Source organism: Archocentrus centrarchus, chromosome 11 (genome assembly GCF_007364275.1).
Source record: "Archocentrus centrarchus isolate MPI-CPG fArcCen1 chromosome 11, fArcCen1, whole genome shotgun sequence".
NCBI classification, from domain to species: Eukaryota; Metazoa; Chordata; class Actinopteri; order Cichliformes; family Cichlidae; genus Archocentrus; species Archocentrus centrarchus.
The window spans coordinates 13,644,347-13,665,813 of record NC_044356.1 but is presented as its reverse complement, the minus strand read 5'-3'; the positions used below and the strand labels follow the sequence as shown (position 1 = coordinate 13,665,813).

Sequence of the window (21,467 nt, the reverse complement as noted above, 5' to 3'; positions counted from 1 at the left end):
ACAACGAAATAAAGCAATACCGCCACAACTGGTATGGAGTTTGGACCAAAATCCTTCTCAAACTGATTACTTTTTCTTAGATGAGTAAATGTATTCTGATAACTTTCGTTACTTTTGTTCTTTTGCAGTAGGCTATATCGATAAGATTGCGTTTAAATGCTCGTTTTTACTGAGGTTTTGTTACCGTCCTGCAGCCTCGTATTTCTGCTCGCAGTAATCACATTAGTGTGTTTCTGTTTGTTAAAACCAGCGTTAAAACCAATCCGAGTCCCCTGTTCGTTCTCATTTCTGCTAATTTATTCTGACTTTTGCAAAACGTCCTTGCCTTTACATTGACTTTTAACCACTAGATGGAACCAAAGGTCTTTCATTCATGTGGATGTTGCATTGACGCGTACCACACACCTAATCACTGTTGCAGAACAAGCACACCCAAATGGGAACAGCGTCACAGTGGCAGCAGATTCCTCCAGCATGGCTACACTGCAACAACTGCTCGTGACTGGAGGAACTCAAGAGGATTGAGCCCAGAGGATTTAATCTGGCCTCCAAGGCCAGAGGCGTTCTGGCAGTTCAAGGACCGCGGTCAAGTGAGCCGTCAATTGTGAGCCGCGGTCAAGTCAGTCGCAGATCAGCCGCCGCGTAAATTTTCTTGCGCTTCTACCCTAAGCTTTATGGTAATGCTCGTCCTTCGTTGCCGATTTCTGTACAGCGGAACAAAAATAACCTGTAGTTACTTTTGATTTATATATGTGTTCTCGTTCTGTAAAACACTATGACATATAACAATAACATTTATTAAATTATGGATTTTAAGACAAAGTTGTGGTGTGTGTGTGTGTGTGTGTGTGTGTGTGTGTGTTGTTTTGGCGAAATTAAGATAAGTACAGCCCCAGAAGTGCTATACTTTTCCTCAATAAAGATGTGTTCCTTTAGTCGTGTGAAATTTGATTCGCTGTCATTACAAATTTATTCAAGTCCTTATCATGGCCTGCACAGCTGATTTTGCAGACATCTGCGACAGGCTCCAGCCTGACAACCCTCCACCCACGAGCTTAACAGAAAAAGCGCAATAGGGTGGACGGATGGATGGATGTGGCTAATATTCATGCAGAAAATCACGAGAAATAAACCCAGGGTCAAGTTATAGGACTGTACAATTGTAATTATAAATTGACAATTCTGAGCCTATTTAATGAACTCAGTCCAGTGTGGTTATATTTTTTATAAGGCCATTAAAGCTTATCATTGATAGCTGACATAAAAATTTTCTGTAGATTCAGCTTCTGCCTTATCCACTCTACCTGGCTGTGAAATTTCATCTAAGGCAAGTTAAGGACTCCACTTAAATTAAAGACCAAATCTGCACAAAAATCACCAAGGTTTGTTCAATTTGGAAAATATCAAAATAAAAAAATTTAAAATATTCATAAAAAATCAGCAATGGAAGTTGACGTCGACTTCTCAACAGAGTATCACTCTGGCTGACCCCCTCGGCACGTGGACCCAGTTTCATCACAAATAACTGCAGGAATCCACAGAAATCGGGTGACAAATCCACTCATATTCACCCAGGTCCATTTAATATGGAAAATATTTTTAAAAATTCATAAAAAATCAGCACAGGAAGTTGACGTGGAAATCTCAACAGATTCTGCTTCTGGACGACCCCCTCTACATGTGTGTAGAGTCCCATCACAATTTACTCTAGGATTCCACAGAGATTGAAAGTGTAATATAGTCATATTTTACCAAACGTAATACAGTATAAAAATAAATATTTAAAAATTCATTAAAAATCAGTTTTGGAAGTTGACATGGACTTCTCAACAGATTCAGCTTCTGGCTGACCCTCTCTGCATGTGTGCAGAGTCCCATCACAATTTACTCTAGGATTCCACAGAGATTGAAAGTGTAAAACACTCATTTTTACCAAAGGTAATACAGTATGAAAAATACATTGAAAAATTCATTAAAAATCAGCACAGGAAGTTGACGTGAAATTCCCAGCTGACTATGAATCTAGCTGACCACCTCTGTATGTGTGCAGAGTCTCATCACAATTTACTCTAGGATTCCACAGAAATTAAGGAACAAATCTGTGATGGAGGTTGACTCAAGGAGCAGATAAGACCGTTCTCGTTTGTGGAAGTACAAAAAATGATAAGTGGGAGAGAAAGCAAGGTGGTAGCATAGAATGTTTGTCTGGCAATGCACAGAGAGTCGGTGGGTCTCGGACAGAATGGCCTTGGGGGGACCTTGTCGGGGTTTGGGCTGGCGGGATGTTTCCAGGATCCAGTGGTTGTGGTGAGAGCAAACTGGCATGATTCGTAGGGCAGGCAGGTGGATGCTGGAGAGGCAGTGGCTGAGTATTCAAGGATTCTTTATTGTCGTTCACACCACATTTGCATGCAGTGGAAAAAAATTCTGTCTCAGGTCCCAGTGACAAGGTCCCGTCATAAGCAGCCTTACCAAGGCCAGACAGCTGCCTAGACTTCCTTAATTGCAACGACAAGCCAGGTATCTCCAGGTCCAATTCAGAGAAACCCCAGTGTCAATAAGTCAAATGTGTGTGTCCTCTATTGACAATACGGCCAGGCATGTCATCTTCCACGCCACACAGGAATCCATAACGTAGTCAGCTGGAATGTCAATTGATAAGAGGGAATAGAGTTCTCCTTCCCCCAGTCTCCTCATGGTGAAAATTTGATCAAAACAATGGCTGTGAGAGACCAGCTGACCAGATCCATAATTATAAATTCCAGTTCGGAAGTTGTGTGAAGAGAGGCTCTAAAGCAGCAAAGCAGGGGGAAAAGGAAGGCTGGGGAGAGAAGAAAAGTGCGACCATCTCCGCTGAGAGCTGAAGAAAAAAAAAGAAAAAGAAAAAAAAACCCCAGAGAGAGAGGCCCGAAATGTGTGTGAGAGAAAAAATAAAAAACTATATTAAAATCATCAGGAATGTTTTTTTTTTTTTTTTTACAGGACTTACCTCCATTATCTTTGAATGGCTGTTTGCAAAAACAACAGATAGTGTAGAAAGAATTAGCCATAAACTCACTCTACATGATCATCTATTGGTTGCGCTAATGAAATTAAGACTGGGCCTAAGTAATATTGATTTAGCCTATAGATTTAAGGTATCAAAAACCACCATATCAAATATTTGTAGAAGCTGGTTACCTGCCATGTCCATAATCCTCAAGCCACTCATTAAATGGCCAAGTAAGGGGGCCTTATCAAAGAACATGCCAAAAATCTTCAAGAGAAACCTCAAAAGATGCAGATGCATCATAGATTGCACTGAAATTTTCATTGCTAGACCCAGTAATCTGACTGCCAGGGCCCAGACATGGTCAAATTATAAAGACAACAACACCATTAAATATTTGATTGGCATTACTCCAGCTGCAGCTATTTTATTTCTGTCACCTGGTTGGGGTGAGCGGGTTTCAGACAAGCAGATAACAAAGGAGTCAGGGTTTTTGGAACTTTTGGAACCCAGTGATGAGATTCTGGCCGACAGAGGATTTCTAATCCGAGATGAACTCGCGGCTCATGGTGCCACTCTTCGTATACCTAATTTCACAAAAGGAAAAAAAGCAACTCTCTGCACATGAAGTGGATTCATCAAGACAACTATCTCGAGTCAGGATACACGTGGAAGGAGTAATAGGACGGTGGAAGAACTTTAAGATTCTGCAAACAGTAATTCCAGTGTCTCAAGTTAACATTTTAGATGATGTTGTGACTGTGTGTGGCACTCTCACAAACCTCTGCAAGAGTGTTGTTCCCAAAAAAGCCAAAAAATGAGTGCATTCTATGATTTATTGTGATTTCACATACAGCACTGCATTGTTAATAGTTTGAACAGTAACATTGTTTTGGTTTTCCTCTCAAAATTATTTCAATCTGCAACTATGAATCCATTAGTTATTATTAAATAAATATACAATTTGAAAAATTTGCTTCTTTCCTCCTGTGTGACAGTAACCTATCTTTGGATTGTGCACAGAACAAAACTTTTTTTTCTTTTTTTTTTTTACAATTTTCTGACATGTTAGAGACCAAACCACCAATCAATTAACCTAGAAACTAATCAGCAGAACAAAGAAAAAAAATAACTGTAACCCTAAAACTTTTCAAATGATGCATATTGTCTGAATATGTCATTGTATTCATGAATAAGGTGTTATGGTTTGAGAACACAATTAGAAAGTTTCAACATTAGCTGCTAACTAATGTTTATAAGGACAATCTCCATACACATTCACAGACAACTAGACAGTGCAATATCACTTTTGTTTGTAGTGGTATAAACACAGACTTTAATTCCAAAATGAGATACCAAATGAGATCTATGACTTTGCTCAAAACTATTTACAGGTATCCATCAGTCCGACTAGAATAGTAAAATATCTATAATGGGCATGTATTATTATTTTGAAAAGAAAGTTTAAATATGTCTTGTTGAAGTGAGGTGTATCTAAGTACAAAGAGTAATAATAACAAACAGCTTAAATATAAGGAAAAGGTCACAGATTAAATTACATTTTTGATATAATCAATGAAGACATTCAGGCCTCAACACATTCCTGACACAACCATGTTGCTGGCCTCCGTCTGATCTGTACACAGCTGTAGTGAAAGTGGCTGCTGCAACTGACACAGTCGATTGTTTTGCCAAAATCAGGCCTTCCACAGAGTTTGCACGCCCTCTGCATCTCCAAGGCTGGGTCGTATCTTCTTGTCAGTAGTTCTGGCAACACACGAGGTGAAGACTTTTTGTGCTTTTGGTAAGGTCTCCTGCAGAAGTTCTTGATCTCTTAGGATACGCTGCACAACAAACTCTTTTGTCGTCCACACCATGTGGAGCTGAATCTGGTAGTAGTAAGGGTGTGAGTGTTTCAACACTAATGACTTGTCCCGACAGAACTGTTTATCTTCTGTACTTTGTAACGTCTGGGTTGTGTTCGGTGGTGAAGAGGAGGCGGCGGGCAGCCAAAAAAACGCACAAGCACACTGGCACTGAGAATTTCAGTATTGCCCTTTTAATAAATGTAATCTTCACAACCTTATGAAGCCCGGTTGAACGGCTGCTACATAAACACACATGAAAACGAGCAGTGTTCATACAACCTGTAACGGTACAAAAAATAAGGAAAAAGGAAAAGGTCCGCCTCAAGCCAAAATGTCCGTCTGCAAAACACATCTCCCGCGCTCTCTACTGAGGAGCGGTGGGCGCACACTGGTGACATCATCTACACAAAAAGGCCAGACTGTCGTAAAGAGACATCACAATTACGACTGTTACAACTTCCCTGAAGACCCTCCTGGTACTTGTAAGGACATTTTATCTCTACTATACCTTTGCCACAGTACATGTTACTATACCATCTGGGGACGATCCAAGGTGGGGCTCTGAGGGCCGCACCTGTAACCCACAAGAGCTCACCCTGGAATTGTGTTCTGTGTCTGAAATAAGTCCCCATGTTAAAAATATTGTGTTCCTTGTTACTGCTTTATAAAAGCAAGATATTTGAATATTGACAATTTTCTATGATATGACTTTGAGCCATGTCTAGATTTAAATATCACTGTTCATGCATGAATGTTCTATATTGCCAGTGTGTTTAATCTGAAGTCTTTTTCAAATACATATTTGGAATTCATCTTTGTCCCTTCTATCATTCTGAAATTGTGACTTCCACTGTCTTAACTGGGACTCCAATTTCAATACACAAGCACTAAACTCCGGTAATATCACAAACTAACCACTTATTAGCAGGATCACATTTGATATCAACAACTTTATATAACATTGAAACTATGCATATATTTGAATACATTAAAACTGATTTCGTCTTATTATTGTTGGCCCCAATGAGTACGCCAGTTTAGGAACAAATGAAGTACAGAAATGTAAATGAAAGCAATTTTCTTGAAAACTGTACAGTTATTTGAGATGAAAGTCAGTCCATATACAGTGGGGGTCACGCTGAGCAAGAATCAGGCAAAAGATCTGCGTCACCTCGAACAGTGCTCCTATGAATACACCTCAAAAATGTCAGTTTGAGTAAAACAGTGGAGTATACATAAATTCATTTTTGTATTAAAAGACTGAGATCATAAATTATGAAAAATGCATTGCAATGGTGGACATTGAAGGATAACAAGACGTGTGTTTTTTAGGGCGACTGGCAGCTGTACCGTAATATGCGGTATAAAAGCGCAACGTAATTCTACGTGCGGCTAGCTTGAGTGCGTCTTCGAAAATGAGGGCTCACTTGACCGCAGTTACTAACGTCGTCCACCCACCCTGTGTTAATACTGCAGGGATCTGTTAGCCAGTTGCCGGTGGTCAAAGTTAACTTGCGGAGGTAGTTTTCTCGATCTTTCGCGGATAATCCCTTAGCGTAGCTTGACAAGCCATTGCATTCCGCCATACTTCCATTTTCAGAATGCGCGCGCATCGCTACCTACGTCATCATTGTTTACGAAGAGTAAATGGGTCTAGACATTAAGACAAAAATAAACAAACATTAAGTTTTGTTGTTTATTTTTGAAATAAAAAGATACACTAGATAAAAAGATACACTACAAAACAATTCGTCAGCATAACTGCTTTCAAGTCATTATGATGTCATAAGCTTCCATTCCAGAATCACACAGTAAGGTTTGACAGCGTTCAACATTTAAGCTAACTGATCCAAGAGACAAACACAAAGCATCGAAACTCAAGATGAACAATAGAGAGCAGCCTTCAAATATGTCAAGCTCGATCTATAATGAGCTCCGTATTGAGAGAACATTGTGTGATGCAATTCTCAAAGTGGGTGATGTCGAATTTCCAGTCCACAAGATCGTCCTCTGTAACTGTAGTCTGTATTTCTGGTAAGTTGCTTAGTTGATAACAAGGGAAAATTGATGGATTTATGTCCTCAAGATATGTCATTTATTATCTGAGTCTGGGAACAGTGTCAACAAGTGAACTAAAGGAACATGTTAAATCATGGAACAGATATACCCAAAAGATAACTCATAACACATTTGCCAGCAATGCAGGTTGCATGTTTACCTCCACACTTAAAATATACTAGACTTTTAATTTTGCTGTTAAAACTGCTGCTGATACACGATGGTACGGAACCCCGCAAGGGACATGCGGGAAAAAAAAAAACATGGGAGAAAAAAAAAAAAAAAAAAAGAGGAACTTTTGCGAGATCTCGCAAAACTTTTTAATATAAGGACATAGGCTTCCGCGTTAATCTTGATGTGGCAGTGTCAGTGAGATTGAAAGGTTTGGTGAGAGACTGCCAGCAAAAGTCGCCTTTATATATAATTCAGTTTTGTTACTGTTGGCCGTAACCACGCCAAAACTGTACAGGCATGAATGAATGAACCCGGCTGAGTGACTCGCGCTCACGCCATCACTGCTTCACTCGACCCGCACCCTCGGCTGAGAGGAGAAGGGGGCGGGGCAGCGCTGTGTGTTTGTGGCGATCAAGTGAAGCAGCGAAGCAAGTGAAGAACTGAAAATCAGTGGTAACAAGTTTCAAGGAATGATGAATCTGAATTTGAAATTTTTTATTTAAATCATCGTCAATATGTACAAGGGAGGTAATGCCAGAGGTACAACAATGAGTGTCTACAGGCACAGTAGAGGCTCTGTCATGGTTTGGGGCTACAATTGGCAACAGCTTCATATTCACCATTGCAATGATCCCAAACACACTACTAATGCAGAAAAATAATACCTTGATAGAATAGCACATCAGTCATTGGTGTGTGGACATTATGGTCAGTATTACAATACTGTCATAGTTACTGATATCTGAGCCTCAGCAACTCCTCAGTTTTAGTATTCATGATCACAGTGCCCTTGGGTCTGTAGTTGTGTTGTGGTTTAAAGCTACTTGTACATGACATCATTTACTGTCTTGTTGTCTTCGTGCTTTTTCAAATTCTCTGCTGTGTCTCCTCTACCCTCAGGGTTGACTTCACACACTTGAACCCCCCAGACCAGAAGGTCTTCAACATACGTGGCCTGTCTCCTGACATGATGGAGCTCATCATTGACTTTGCGTACACTGGCTCAGTTTCCGTGACGGAGGACAACGTACGAGAACTTCTGCTAGCAGCCAATCGATTCAATGTAATGGACCTCGTAAAAATCTGCTGTGACTTCCTTGGGGAGCAGCTCTGCCCAGTGAACTGCGTTGGCATCTGGCAGTTGACAACCATATCCTTTTTACCCAAACTGCGTGCCAAGGCCTACCAATACATCCTCAACCACTTTGAGCAGGTTGTTGCAGAGGAGGAGTTCCTAAACCTCACTGTGGAGGAACTTACCGATATCCTTGATACTGATCACCTCGATGTCCAGGAGGACACTGTGTATGAAGCTGTGATTAAGTGGATCGCCCATGCACCTGCAGAACGGGAGCAACACATTTCCACTCTGTTGCCTAAGGTATTACCTTCCATTACTACATTTATTTTGGACTCAGTGCTTCAGGATTTTAGTGATAGTGCTATCCAGACATTTGTTTAAAAAAAAAAAAGAAAGAAAAAAATCAATGCAGTAAGGCCACATTAGTCAAGTTGAGTCAATCTAAGTCAATCTGGGTTTAAGGATGCTTTAACATCTGGAGTTCTGCTGAACTTTATTTTCAAGCTCATGAGTTTGTCTTCTCTTGCAAAGCGATAAATAACAAGCAACTTAACTTATCAGTCAAGAGTGACACACATGTACAGGTTAAAGCAGAAAAGGAAGACCTGTATATGTAATGTGATTTTATACTAAAGCATTTCTTTCTCCACTTTATGCCCTGGTTCTTTCTAAGCTGCACTGAATGCCTGTTTCAGGCATTCCCCTCAACTCTAGAATTGCTGAAAAGAGCAGCCAAACATAAAACTAAGAAACTATTTAAATTTTAAGTTTGCTTGTTTTTGTAAAGTTCATTATGGTACCACCTTTTCTATGAAATATCAATCCTGAGGGGCTTTACTGGTTGTTTTTGTGTTTCTGTATCACGAACACAAAACGTGACTTCTAAATCACTACAGGTGTATAAAACCAAGCACCTAGCCATGACGTCTGCCTTTGCAAACATTTATGAAAGAGTAGTTTGGTCTAAAAGATGCACCAAATTTGAGCATGGTGCTGTAGGAGGACACACCATTTCAACAAGTCAGTTTGTGAAATTTCTTCCCTCCTAGATATTCCATGATCAATTGTAAGTGGGATTTTTGCAAAGTGCAAGCATTTATGAATCACAGCAACTCAGCTAGGAAGTGTCAGACTACTTTAGAGCAGGGATGCTGAGTGCTGAGATGCATAGTGAATAAAAGTCAACAAATCTCTTCTGGCATTAACATCAGTGCAAAAGCTATGTGTCAGGAGCTTTGTGGTATAGATTTCCATGGCCGAGCAGCTCCTGTATGTGTAATGCATCGGTGGGCTAGTGCATTTGTCCATATACTGTATCAGTTGTCATGATGACAGCTTTTTAGGCTTTTCATGTATAGTCTCAAACATGCGAAAGAGATTTGAGTTTGCTGAAGCATAAGGTACTTAAAATTAAGTGTTACTAAGTCATATTTTGTATTCTATGTGTAGGTTCGTCTGAGACTGATGACTGTAAAGTACCTAAGGCAAAATGTGCTGTCTAATGAGCTGGTGAGCAGCAATTCTGAATGCCGATCCATGGTTGATGAGGCCACTGGAGCCATACCTATTAGATCCAGCAGACCCGGTGAGTCTGGCTTCTATCACCCACTTGCTCGTCCTCGCCTGCCTTATTCTATCCTGCTCGCCATCGGGGGCTCGAGTAACGATCGAACTCATGTCATTGAGGCCTATGATTACCGGGCTGACTCCTGGCTCAGCGTAAGGAATGACCGCCAGTATCATCGTGCCTTCCATGGAGCTGCCTTCCTCAATGGGTATGTCTACCAAATTGGTGGCTGCTGCAATGAGTTCTCCAAAGAGTATTACTGCACGGCGCGTAGATTTGACCTGACCACTCGCACCTGGGATGAGCTGGGAGCAATGCACGAGGTCCGCTACTATGTAAGTGTGACTGTGCTGAATGGGTGCATCTATGCCATGGGGGGCCATGATGGAAAACGACACCTCAACACTGCAGAGCGCTATCAACCCGAAACCAACCAGTGGACTCTTATTGCACCAATGCATGAACAGAGGCGCGAAGCCAGCTGCACAACACTTAACAACCGGGTGAGAAATTCACACAGACCTACAAATCTGTCAGCAAGCATATGATATAAAGTTTATGTCAGTTGTCCTAAATTAACAGTACTGTAATTACTAAAATCATGTTTTACTGTTTCTGTAATAGTCAATCCACCAGTTTGCACAAACTCTTTATTCAAAATGAAATGAGTCCAGAAATTTGTGTATAAAAATATGAAATCAGTTTGCTATTGGCCTTTCAAATAACAACAACAACAATACCCCCCCTTTTTTTTTCTTTTCAGATTTACATTTGCGGCGGGTGGAATAGACACGGGCCCCTGGCCACGGCTGAATTTTACAACGCTGAGACCAACCAGTGGACGATGATCCAGTCAATGAACAGCCCCCGCAGTGGATTAGGAGTGATTGCATATGCCGGTCAAGTCTTTGCTGTAAGTACATGAAACACTGCTGACACGGAAAAGTAAAAGTATAAATACTTTTTCTTCAGGTTTATTCGTCTTTGTTCTTAATAACACGCTGCAATAGGTGTCACTGCTTTAATAGCTTACTCTCCTGTAGTTGGTATGTATAGCACAGGTAACTGCTTAACTCTATCCAGGCAGCACCCTAAACCAATCTATTTCCAGTAGTGAGACCACACCTAAGGGAATCCATCTCCTGGTGTCTGCTACATGTAAACGGCAACTTTGGGCAATGCTGCAACTTAATTCTCCTGTCACTGTCTGGAGTACATGTGAAAAGCAGCTGAAGTATTGTGAGCAGGTGCCCTGTCTTACAAGGGTGCTGTGAAACTGCTTTCAATTGCATTTAATCATTTTACCCATCAATTTACTTTTAGGTCGGTGGCTCTGATGGAACCAATGATCTTCGCATCGCTGAGGTTTACAACACAGACACCGACATGTGGAACGATGTGAAACCTATGTTGACCCCCCGCAGCAACTTTGGCATTGAAGTAATCAACAACCGCATCTTTGTTGCCGGGGGCGAGCGGAGTTTATCCAACACTTCATGTGTTGAGTACTATGATGTTTTAACCGGAGTGTGGTCCGCAGCCTGTCCATTGAGGATTCCCCGCCGTGGATTGAGTTGTTGTGTGGTATCCGGGCTTCCCAATTTGGCCGATTACACCGTGCCACGTAATGTCCTGGCAGACGAGCAGGACGAGTCAGCAGCACAGTGTTAAAGTCTGTACTGCTATGTATTACCATCTGAGACTTGATAGTCTCAGATGAAGGACTGAAATAAATCTTGAAATAAAACTGTGGGTGAACTGGACATTTTTTTTTCTAGATATTTCTAAAACTTTTAGTCTGTGTGAGTTTCATGTTCTGTGAGGAGAGTATGCCCAACACATACATTTCATCCAGAGAAGGCAATTGCAAATACAACACACAAATGCAACATGCACACAATAGGATGACAAGATCACAACAAACTAAATGTGGGACAAAGAACAGTGTTTGTGTGGGACAAAGTGGAATTTATTAGCAACCTTTCTGCAGACAACAGCAACTCTTTTGCTAAGTAAACACAATCAGAATAAAAGAAAGCTGAAGTTTGTGCTCATGTCTCAGTCTTTATATACTCCCATATTCTCTGTCATTTCACTCATATTTTAGCTGCTCTTCTGTCTGGAAACAGTTTTTGGGTTTCACTTTGGATGTACCATATCGATAGATTTCATACCTTTTTTCAGACATGTCTGACAATTTTAGCAATTTTTAGTCAATTATGAAACACATATACTGTGTTATTTCACACCATATTTTCTCCTGTGCGAAAGAGAAATATACGTATATAAAATACCTATATAATAAAATTCTATTTCTCAGTATATATGTAACTGGTATATCAGCTTAATAAGGAATGAAAGCTGAAATCATATCTGTAACAACAGGATGGAATTTATTTAGGGTCGATGGCAATGTACCATCCTTGTCCAATACCTAAATCTGTTGTTTTGGACTGAAGCATGCATCACAAACAGTTGCAGAATGTCATCCCTTTACACACATCTGCCATGCATTTATGATTTGAAAGGAAACTTAACCATAACATAAATTCACCGCTAAGCAGGTATGCCTGAAATAAAATTGTATACCACTCAAAAATACCAAAAGAAAGAAAATACAGGACATATTTTTAATTACAGCACTCTCACTAACACAGCATGTGTCAAACTATGAGGTACATAGTATACCCCACGAACAGAGTCTCTCTCAGTTTTGCAGTTCAAAGCACCAATGTTCATATAACCCACAATAAAAGCGTGGGTCTCCAAACACACTCCAGTAAACGCTCGGAGTAGTCTATGAATGAAATAAAATGGCTGGCCAGCAATAAAAGAAAATAGAGCTCTATATGTGTGAAGTGTGTCTGTGGGTACTTGATTCCAGATACGTGGTGATCAGGAGGCTCATGTGAACGTAGCCTCTCCCTCTCCTCTGTAGCCCCGGCTGGGCAGCATGACCGTTCCGCTCAGAAACTCAAAACAAACGTCTCCACACTAGCAGGATGATGAATATGAAGCTTTAAGGTTGTTGCATGTATAATGCTACAGCGGCTCACACAAGTTCGCTCTGTGCGACTCACATACCAAGTGAGCTCTTAGCCCCTCCCGCCAGGATTAACTTCCAAGTTGACTGTCGTAAAACAGTCGTACAACTGAATCATCCTTCCCACAAGATGATCTTAACATACTTTGCATCCATTATGACACAAACTCTTACAGTATTGAACTCAAACTACCGCTTGATGACATATACACCTCATTTTCTTTCGGGTAGTTTCCATAATATTCAGCCAAAATCTGTAACGCTTGTAACTTTGGTAGTGTGGTAGTAGTTGGCAACTTACTGATAATTAAAAAAATTATGCATTCCTTCACATACATGTCCTTCTGAGCCAGTCAGCTAGTATAGGGGATGAAGGAATAAAAATACTGTGATGTCCCACTTAACCTGAACTGCGTGATTTTCACCCACGTGAAAGTGCGAATGATACTGTTACAAAACTGAAGATAGTATTCACTGTCGTGTACTGCTGTGGCAGGCAAGGCAGAGGTCCCTAATTTTTGGGCTGATACAGATTTGTGGTTGTTGACATTTATTGCCCCTTTTAAAAGGTGAAATCTTCACTGCTTTAAAGCAGATCTGTAAGCTCTTCAGCATGCAGCTTTATACACTGAACATCAAAGGATAAATATTTGCTACTGATGCAGCAATAAATTTGCCAATCAGCCGATATCAGTCATGTATTGGTGCAGTCCTAATTATTCCACAAATAAAAGCTTTAATATAAAAAGAGAAATAATGCAAACCAGTTTGAAATAATGTAGTCCTCTTTAATTCAGTTTTTGACAAAATACCCAGAAAATTCAAAGCTCCTACGCTTTACAAAAATACGTTCTCTACAAATGTCCTCTGTAGTCTGTCCGGCCTAAACAAAACACAGTGTAGTGTAGAGTATCCAGTAGCAGCCTCCTTAACAATAAACCCAAACATCCTCTACGTAACGCTCCACCCATACAACACAAACATATAAATTAATCACAAAGTCTTAAATTAGCATTAGACAAATATACATGATTGTCTGTCCCCTTCCCGAGTTCTTATTTTCTTGCATATTTGTCTAACTTGCAGGTTTGAGAACAAACAAACTGTATTACACAAAGATAACCTGAGTACATAAAAATGCAGTTTTTACGTGATGACATTATTTAAAAAAATTTGAGGTGATAAAGAAAGCTGTAACTCCACGTGATGCATGTAACCTGAACTGCATGTGTTACCTGATGTCACGCTCCCCAGCCTCCTCTGCAGGGCCTCCAGTCTGGAGATGTAGTCGGTGAGCGCTCGGTCGGGGTCGTAGCTCTGCAGGTGGGAACAGGTGAGAGCTCCGTGGTCTCCAGGTGCTGTATTAGCAGGATTTTGTTGCCTTTGGGCTAATTTTTATAAACAGATTTGGAATATGGACAATTGGTAAGTAAAGAGAGCACTTTTGGTAGTAAAATCTTTCTGGTTTTATTTAGAGCTTGTAGTGTGTGTTGTGTTGACCAATCACATTTGAGCAGGCTTTGTTTGCATGCAGGCAAACATCTGGTGTGAGAGCAAAAGTGGAAAAACATCTGTCGGCATACAAACTCAACACAGTCAGCTATCATCTTGATGGCAATTTATCTTTTCATTAGCTTTAAAAATATACTTGCAATTCAAAAACAGCAACTGGCACACACAATCTGCTATTTTAGATATTGGGGCTACAGCAGAACGTGGTCGTGGCCATGACCGTGACCCCCACAGGTTCTGTAAGAGCTGCCAGAACATCTTTGGACAGAGCTATTCCAGCTGTTTCCCTGTTTCCTTAGTAGAAAGTTAAACTAATCAGCTACAGAACACAGTAGTACTGATCTTCTCATGAATATCCAATAACTCTACTTCCTAGAATATGAACCGGATCTTCATACATCCATAACATTAACATAAGCTAGAAAAGCGTATAATCTTTTTATGGTAAGAAGAAATACCGTTTTGCAGTACTGATGTTTGGGGAGTTTCCACTGAACTCAGCACCCATAACAAAATACGATTTTTAAGCTCTGTACCTGCAGCAGCTCTTGCAGTTTCTCCAAGCTCTCCTTGCAGCTGTTCAGCTCTTCTTTGGTGGCCGCTGCTTCACTCTGAGCCTCTGTTAGTTCCTGTTTAAGCTCAGACACCTTCGTCTCATCACCATCATTAGATGACGTCTAAAAGAACAAAGTGGAAGTACTGAATTTGTCTTGCGTTTAAGCACGCTTGTTTCTTGGGAAATTACAGTTTAATGCTGTGTAAAACATAAACTGTGAAGTTTTTTTCTTCCTACCTTTTGGAGCAGCTCCTGAAGCCTCTCTATTGTTAAAGTTTTTTCCTAGAGAGAAAGGCATTTGTCACATACTAAAAACACTTTCATATATAGTATGAATATAGTAAGAAGCCATTTAAAAGCACATACATGGAGGTCCTCCTGAAGTCTGCTGCAGCTCTCCTTGTAGCTCTCCAGCTGCTCTTTGGTGGCTGAAGTCTCCTCTCTGACCTCCTGTAACTCCTGAAGAAGCTGCGACACATTCTGCTGGACATCAGAGGAGGCCTGAGGAAAAAGGTCACAAATTATCACAGCAATTCACAATGTTAGACTTCATCACTGTAACTATATTTGCACTTTTGTTGGTTATATTTCTTAGACACGCCTTTTGGACAGACTCTCACCTCCACAGACAATGATGTCCTCTGGCGAACTCCCGGCTTCATCTGACTGAGCAGATCCATGAGCACTGCCAGCCTCCTTTCATACTCAAGCACCTCCTCCTCAGAGCTGGAGAGCAGCTGCTTCTGGAGTTCCTGGTCTTTTTGCATCCCACTGAGTCCGACCTCCAGCTCCCGGAGCTTCTGCGTAAGATGAACCACCTTCCCTGTGGGGACTTGCTTTGCTTGACCCAATCCGCTGAAGTCCATTTGAGGAATGCCAAAATCTCCAAACTCATAGCTGAGCAGCTCCACGTGTCTCTCAGGAGGTTTCTGCAGGTCCTGCTTTTGTTTTGTTCCCACTGACTGATGCTGCTGCTGGAAGGCCTCAAGTGTGGCTTGGCTGACCAACGCTGCAGCCACTTTTTCCCTCAGATTGTCCTCTAGGTTAGAGACCCTCTTTTGAAGACCTTCTGCATGACTTTGAGACTGCTCCAGAAGGAGGCGACAGTGGCTTATCTCAGAGTCTTTTTCACTGACCAAGTCATCCAGCTCTGTGATCCGAAGGCCTAACTCTTCCACTCTGGATGATGCACTCTCCTCCAGAGCTTGTACTTGAGCCTGTAAGACAACCAGCCCTGCAGTTTTCTCTCTGAGAACTTCCTCAAGTGCACCCTCTGAGCTTTCTAGGTTTTCTGTTTCAGCTAAGGCTTCTGCGCTCTCTTTCAAGCGAAGATATGTCTCCAACAGCTTACTGTGCTCTTTTCTCAGTGTCAGAATCAGAATCATACGGTTTTATTGCCATATGGGTGAACAGGTTCACAGCATTAGGAAATTGCTGCGGTACTTCGTGCTTACATAAAAAACAAGTATAAAAACTATAAGACAATATACAAGTATACAAATTACAAATATACAGAGATATTAGAACTATAACTATAACACAATATTACAAAATTACAAAATATACAGTGCAGAGAATAATTAAAAGATAAAAGAATGTAAACTATAGTCCAGGAATATGTGCATGACAGTGCAGTGATCAGTGCAAACAGACAGGTGCATAAACATAGGGTCATCAGCATTTGTGGAGGGTGGTGGTAACAGTCTTAGGGTTATGGTTCATGAGTCCAACAGCAGAGGGGAAGAAACTGTTCTTATGGCGGGAGGTTCTGGTCCGTATGGACCGTAGCCTCCTGCCTGAGGGGAGAGGGTCAAAAAGTCTGTGCCCAGGGTGAGAGTGGTCGGCTGTGATCCGACCTGCACGCCCCAGTGTCCTGGAGGTGTACAGGTCCTGGAGAGATGGGAGGTTACAGCCAATCACCTTCTCAGCAGAGTGCACAATGCACTGTAGTCTCTGTTTGTCCCTAGTGGTGGCTCCAGCGTACCACACAGTGATGGAGGAGGTAAGGATGGACTCGATGATGGCAGTATAGAACTGCACCATGGTCCTTACTGGCAAGTTGAATTTCTTCAACTGCCACAGGAAGTACATCCTCTGCTGGGCCTTGCAAATCCTATTATCCTAAACATAAAAATATTACAATATAGTGCAAATGAATACAGCTTCTGACTTGATGACGTTTGTACAACTTTATTAGAACTATCAGTGTTAATGTAATGCTGAATAAAGGTTTTATGTAATCGATTCATGTTTCCTATCAAACATCTGATTATGTATATTGAAAACTAAGTAAAAATAAGGTTTTACTGCTTTGGAAAATCCTCAAAAAACAAAAACTGAACAATCCACTACCTCCTTCTCTTTCTGCTCCAGAGCATCTCTTTCCATCTGTAACTGAGCCTCCAGTGTGGACTGTCTTGTCTCTGTGACGGGTGCATGCTGCTTCTTTTGTTCAGCCTGCGACAGAAAACAACACACATTTAAAAAAACAAAAAAAAACAAAAAGAAAACCCAACAATTATTTAGCTCAGGAGTTTTTTTTGCAAAATGTGCAGAAAAAAATGAAGGGAAACCTCTTTCAATACATTTTAATGACCCAAATACATGCTGTCTATACTGTTATCAGTGCATAATACAACCTGAACTGCAAATTGTGAACTGAGCAGCGGCAGCACAGCACACAGGCTCCACAGCCATCCATGAACACTGGGGGGCAAACTTGACAGTTGCTAGCCATATCTCAGTGTGGGTGGCTGAAGTAGACCCACCCACACATTGTTCTCTCTCTCGAAGCGTCTCAGCCCTCCTCCCATTCCTCCTCTAGCTGTCACCTCATCGGCATACTCTCTCTCTCTTACACACGCTCTGCCATGCTCCACAGCTATTGTTCTAACTGCTTTTTCCTCTGCTGCTGCCTCTGTTTCAGATGCGTCTTCTCCCTCTTCCCCCTCTCCCTCCTAACCTTCTCCAGAGACTCAGCGCTGGCCAGCAGGGCCTGCTCCAGCTCACGGATGCGGCTCTCCAGCTTGTCAATCTCTTCGTCGCGCTCTCCCACCTCACGACGCAGCTGCTCTGAGCTGAGAAGCAGCTCACTGCACCAATCCGCCTTCTCCTTCAGCTGGGAGATCAGCTGGTCCACCTGGTAGCGAGAAAAGAGAAAGAGAGAGAGAGAGAGAAGTGGAGAGAGAGAGAGGGAGAGAAGGGGGATCGTTTAGTAAGATTTGCTCTCAGAAGCCACTTGCTACAGCATAGCTGGTGTATGAACAGCTAGCTGGGAGGTCAGCTGATCCACCTGAGAAAGGAGGGGGCTGGGAGTAAAAAGAGGTGCAGGGATAGAAAGAGGGTAGATAGAGTTTTTACTCAGGGGGAGGCAAACAAACCAAGAAGACAGCTGGCAGGTAAGAGATCCACCTGTGAGATGGGAGAACATCAGCAGATCAATGAAGAGGAAGAAGAGATGTCAACAGGAGGAAAGCTCATTTAGGATAAACTAAGGACTGAGAAACCTATAGATCTTTTTTTTAAAGAAAGATAAATCTTAGATTTCAATGGGCTCTCTTGCTGGCTAAATATGAGGGTCAAATCAGTGACTTCAATTACAAAATGACCGACTTTCAAAATGCATTTTTAAGAACCACGTCTCACAAACAGATTCTAACCGAATCCAAGAAAAACTGTAGCAAAGTAGATGAAGCACATCTTTTCATAACAATCTCCTCACTAAATATCACTAGACCCTAGTATGGGCACATCACAAGAGCAAAGAATCAGTCTCACTTTACTACAGAGTTTCATGTGGCTCATAAATTGAAGGAATCAATTTTTATTTTGCCAATTTTTTTTTTGCTTTACATTCTGGGAACCACTTGGCAAGAAACTGGTGATTTTTTTTTTTGCCGGAGCTGAGTCAACAAATACTTAAAGGTGCTTTGTGAAGTTTAAATAAGATATCTGAAATGGAAAGAACTAAACTAAATTTTAAAAAAGAAGGCTTTAAGAGACAACTTTACTAAACTCTGATTTATATTGAACTCTGAATATTTTATACATAAACGGTACATAAATGAAGGACATAACCACCACGGCTCTCTAATTGGTTAGCGACAAAGCATGCAGCAAAGTTTCAGGTTGAGCATCTTTGCGTTTTGAAACAGGACATGATTAACGAGGGGATGGGTCTGGGAAGTTAAGGGACGTTGCACGTTCAGTTAGCTTGTCAATCACACGATAGGCGAGTTCTAAAACATACCCCATTTTATCCTCCTTGTGAACTCTAATGGAATCACAATTTAGAAAACTAACACCCTCTTGTATTTATTAAGACCTGAGACTCAGGTCACAGACAGAGCGAGGAATTAATTTTTTATATAAACACTGAAACTACAGGTTTAAGGTACTTAACCATTAACTACACTCTTTGGAACCAAAAGCTACATACATTTTCTTTTGTACAGTATGTGGGTGGGATGTCAGATTGAGAGAAAAGACAGTGGAGCACTGAAAGGTTACTGACACATACAGTAGAGGAAGCTCAAACTGAAAGAGAGAGAAAAAGGGGAATAAGAGAGATGGACAGGCAATAAACTGCTACAGGGTTGGGCAGGGTTACTAAAATGCACTAATTGCTGTCTGGGATAACTTTGTTTTACATATAGCTAGAAGCAATACCTTAAAGGTTACTCCATCCACCTGCAATAGCCACGGGAGAGAGGAGGCAGAGGCATAAAGGACCACAGGGTGGAGAGTTCAAGGGCAAAAGGAAAGCACAGGAAAAATAGCACTTAGTGATGAAAATGCTACAGCTGTCTATGGAAATAATATAAGTAGACCATCTTTGGGATGTTTATCAGTGAGTTCAAAGCTGTATAAACTACAGTTCTGTTGTAAAGTTTACACACACTCCTCATGGATGTTTTAGGTTTTTTTCCTACGCTGAATGATTGCCCATCTTTAAGAGGAACAGAGCAAGCCCAACATTTATATCCATAAGTGTATGTAAACTTTCAACTGCAACCACATATGCTAGAAAGTGAGAAAGCAGCAATCATTCATTTATCGAATTTAAATAGGAAAACTGGTTAGTCTGATCATTCAGGTCCAAACATACATATACATGTATAAAGCAGAAGTGAAAAGGACGTATGGGCTCCAAAAGATGAAAAGGACAGATCAAGAAGAAGATGACACACTCATCTTCCTCTGAATGAACAGCTCACCTAGTCTTCTTAAATGGGAATCCTGAAAACATTCTTTGATATTATATAATACAAATTGTTCCGTGTTATTTGGTTGTGTTTTTATAAGAAACAAGTTGCCATTTCATAAAAACAGGATGTAATGTGTTACACTCCTCAAACTAATTTGCCAGTGAGAGTTCAGTGGATTGGTTTGAGGCCATAATTAATGATTCAAATGTCTGCCCACTCCTGACAACAGCGTTGATCAAACTGACATTTCTCCTTGCCAGCAGTGAGTTGGAGGTCAGATGATTGCCGGAAAATGAATGACAAAAAAAGGCCAATCAGAGGCCCAAAAGATATATAAAGATCATTCCTAGTAGTTACTGTGAGCGTGCTGACTGGTTAAGGCTTTTTACTATTAAAATACTGGTAAATACCTCCCATGCATGAGGTAATTTTACCATAAACACTGATTCAACAATTCAAGACATGGCCAAATGTCTGAAGTTATGCAAAAATGACTTTTAATAGATGTAAAATTTAAAGATCTGGGAAAATAATCCGGATGCTAAAAACATTAAACACTATATGTTGTGTCAGACTTGTCAGGGTGCAGACATAATCTGAATTCATCTGTGTACTGACACAATTATTGAAGCAGCTTTAGTGGCTATATTTGGCCACTTGGAAGAGGCTGTAAACACAGCAACAACTTACCACATATCCTTAAAATGTGCTATTGCAAACATATCCGCAAACAGTTGCTGACATGTTCATCAAACACAACGTTCGCTACTAAACTTTCTGCCCAGGTTTGTGGCTGACGTTGCATGTTAGTTTGGTGCTGGGCGAGCGGTGTTGCAGCAGAGCGTTTTCACTGAATACGGCTGAGTTTTGAGTCTTAAAGTAAGGCTGATGAGGGCACTGCAATAATACAATAAAGCTGCAACACTAAAACAACCTGCAGAAATGAGAACAATTCTCAGTGGGTTTATCATTATGACTGACTTGTTTCACACTGCAGGTACCTAAAAGGGACACTGTTAACGTAAGAATGTAGATTAGTATGGTCATTTGAATTTAGACTTTAAGCTGTTGGAGCTAAGCAAATCACTTGGGCTCTGTGTCACACTAAGGCCTCAGTCATGTAGGCCTAGAAATCAGCAGCAACAGGTTGCTAGGGAAAAATGCGTATGCCCCGACCAGCTGGTGATTGGTGCTGGAAGTTGCTAGGAGAAATTGGCCACAAAGAGCTTAATAGTGCTGCACCTAAAACTTCCATATGATTGCTTTGGTTGCTAGCACACTGGTTTGCATGGAAGATGCTCAGTTGTACGCAAACACACCCCAACTGCTTATATTAGCCAAGTGGTAGTGACACTGGAAACACAGTGCCTGACGTCAAAGAAAAACCTGGACTTTCTGAAATGTGTTAGTTG

The 21,467-nt window shown here is 41.1% G+C and overlaps 2 protein-coding genes across 3 annotated transcripts in view; one reads left to right on the top strand and one right to left on the bottom strand.

Moving 5' to 3' along the window:
• The first annotated feature begins 5,274 nt into the window (after window positions 1-5,274).
• LOC115787636 (kelch-like protein 10) lies at window positions 5,275-11,781 on the top strand. 2 transcript variants are annotated; one of them, XM_030740397.1, is made up of 5 exons: window positions 5,275-5,339; window positions 7,990-8,470; window positions 9,620-10,240; window positions 10,501-10,650; window positions 11,061-11,781. In XM_030740397.1, exons 2-5 carry the CDS (start codon window positions 8,057-8,059, stop codon window positions 11,406-11,408), a joined length of 1,533 nt encoding a protein of 510 aa, XP_030596257.1. In that variant the 5' UTR covers window positions 5,275-5,339; window positions 7,990-8,056; the 3' UTR covers window positions 11,409-11,781. The 2 variants fall into 2 exon arrangements, with proteins under 2 accessions (XP_030596257.1, XP_030596256.1); XM_030740396.1 differs by lacking the exon at window positions 5,275-5,339 and adding an exon at window positions 6,589-6,891.
• A 1,766-nt stretch (window positions 11,782-13,547) lies between these two features.
• The window catches only part of LOC115788238 (A-kinase anchor protein 9-like), a 185,360-nt gene continuing 177,440 nt past the window's right edge, over window positions 13,548-21,467 (bottom strand). The window contains 8 exon segments of the mRNA XM_030741192.1: window positions 13,548-14,168; window positions 14,829-14,969; window positions 15,086-15,130; window positions 15,215-15,349; window positions 15,469-16,224; window positions 16,916-16,969; window positions 17,201-17,305; window positions 17,811-17,987. Of these exon segments, the coding sequence (XP_030597052.1) occupies window positions 14,022-14,168; window positions 14,829-14,969; window positions 15,086-15,130; window positions 15,215-15,349; window positions 15,469-16,224; window positions 16,916-16,969; window positions 17,201-17,305; window positions 17,811-17,987 (1,560 nt within the window). The 3' untranslated portion in view covers window positions 13,548-14,021.

Bases quoted from the DNA above. Each gene is read 5' to 3' on its own strand.
- LOC115787636 (XM_030740396.1), top strand. From the start codon at position 6,740: ATGAACAATAGAGAGCAGCCTTCAAATATGTCAAGCTCGATCTATAAT. The intron at 8,471-9,619 runs GTATTACCTTCC...TTCTATGTGTAG, and splicing joins TTTCCACTCTGTTGCCTAAG to GTTCGTCTGAGACTGATGAC. The intron at 10,651-11,060 runs GTAAGTACATGA...ATTTACTTTTAG, and splicing joins ATGCCGGTCAAGTCTTTGCT to GTCGGTGGCTCTGATGGAAC.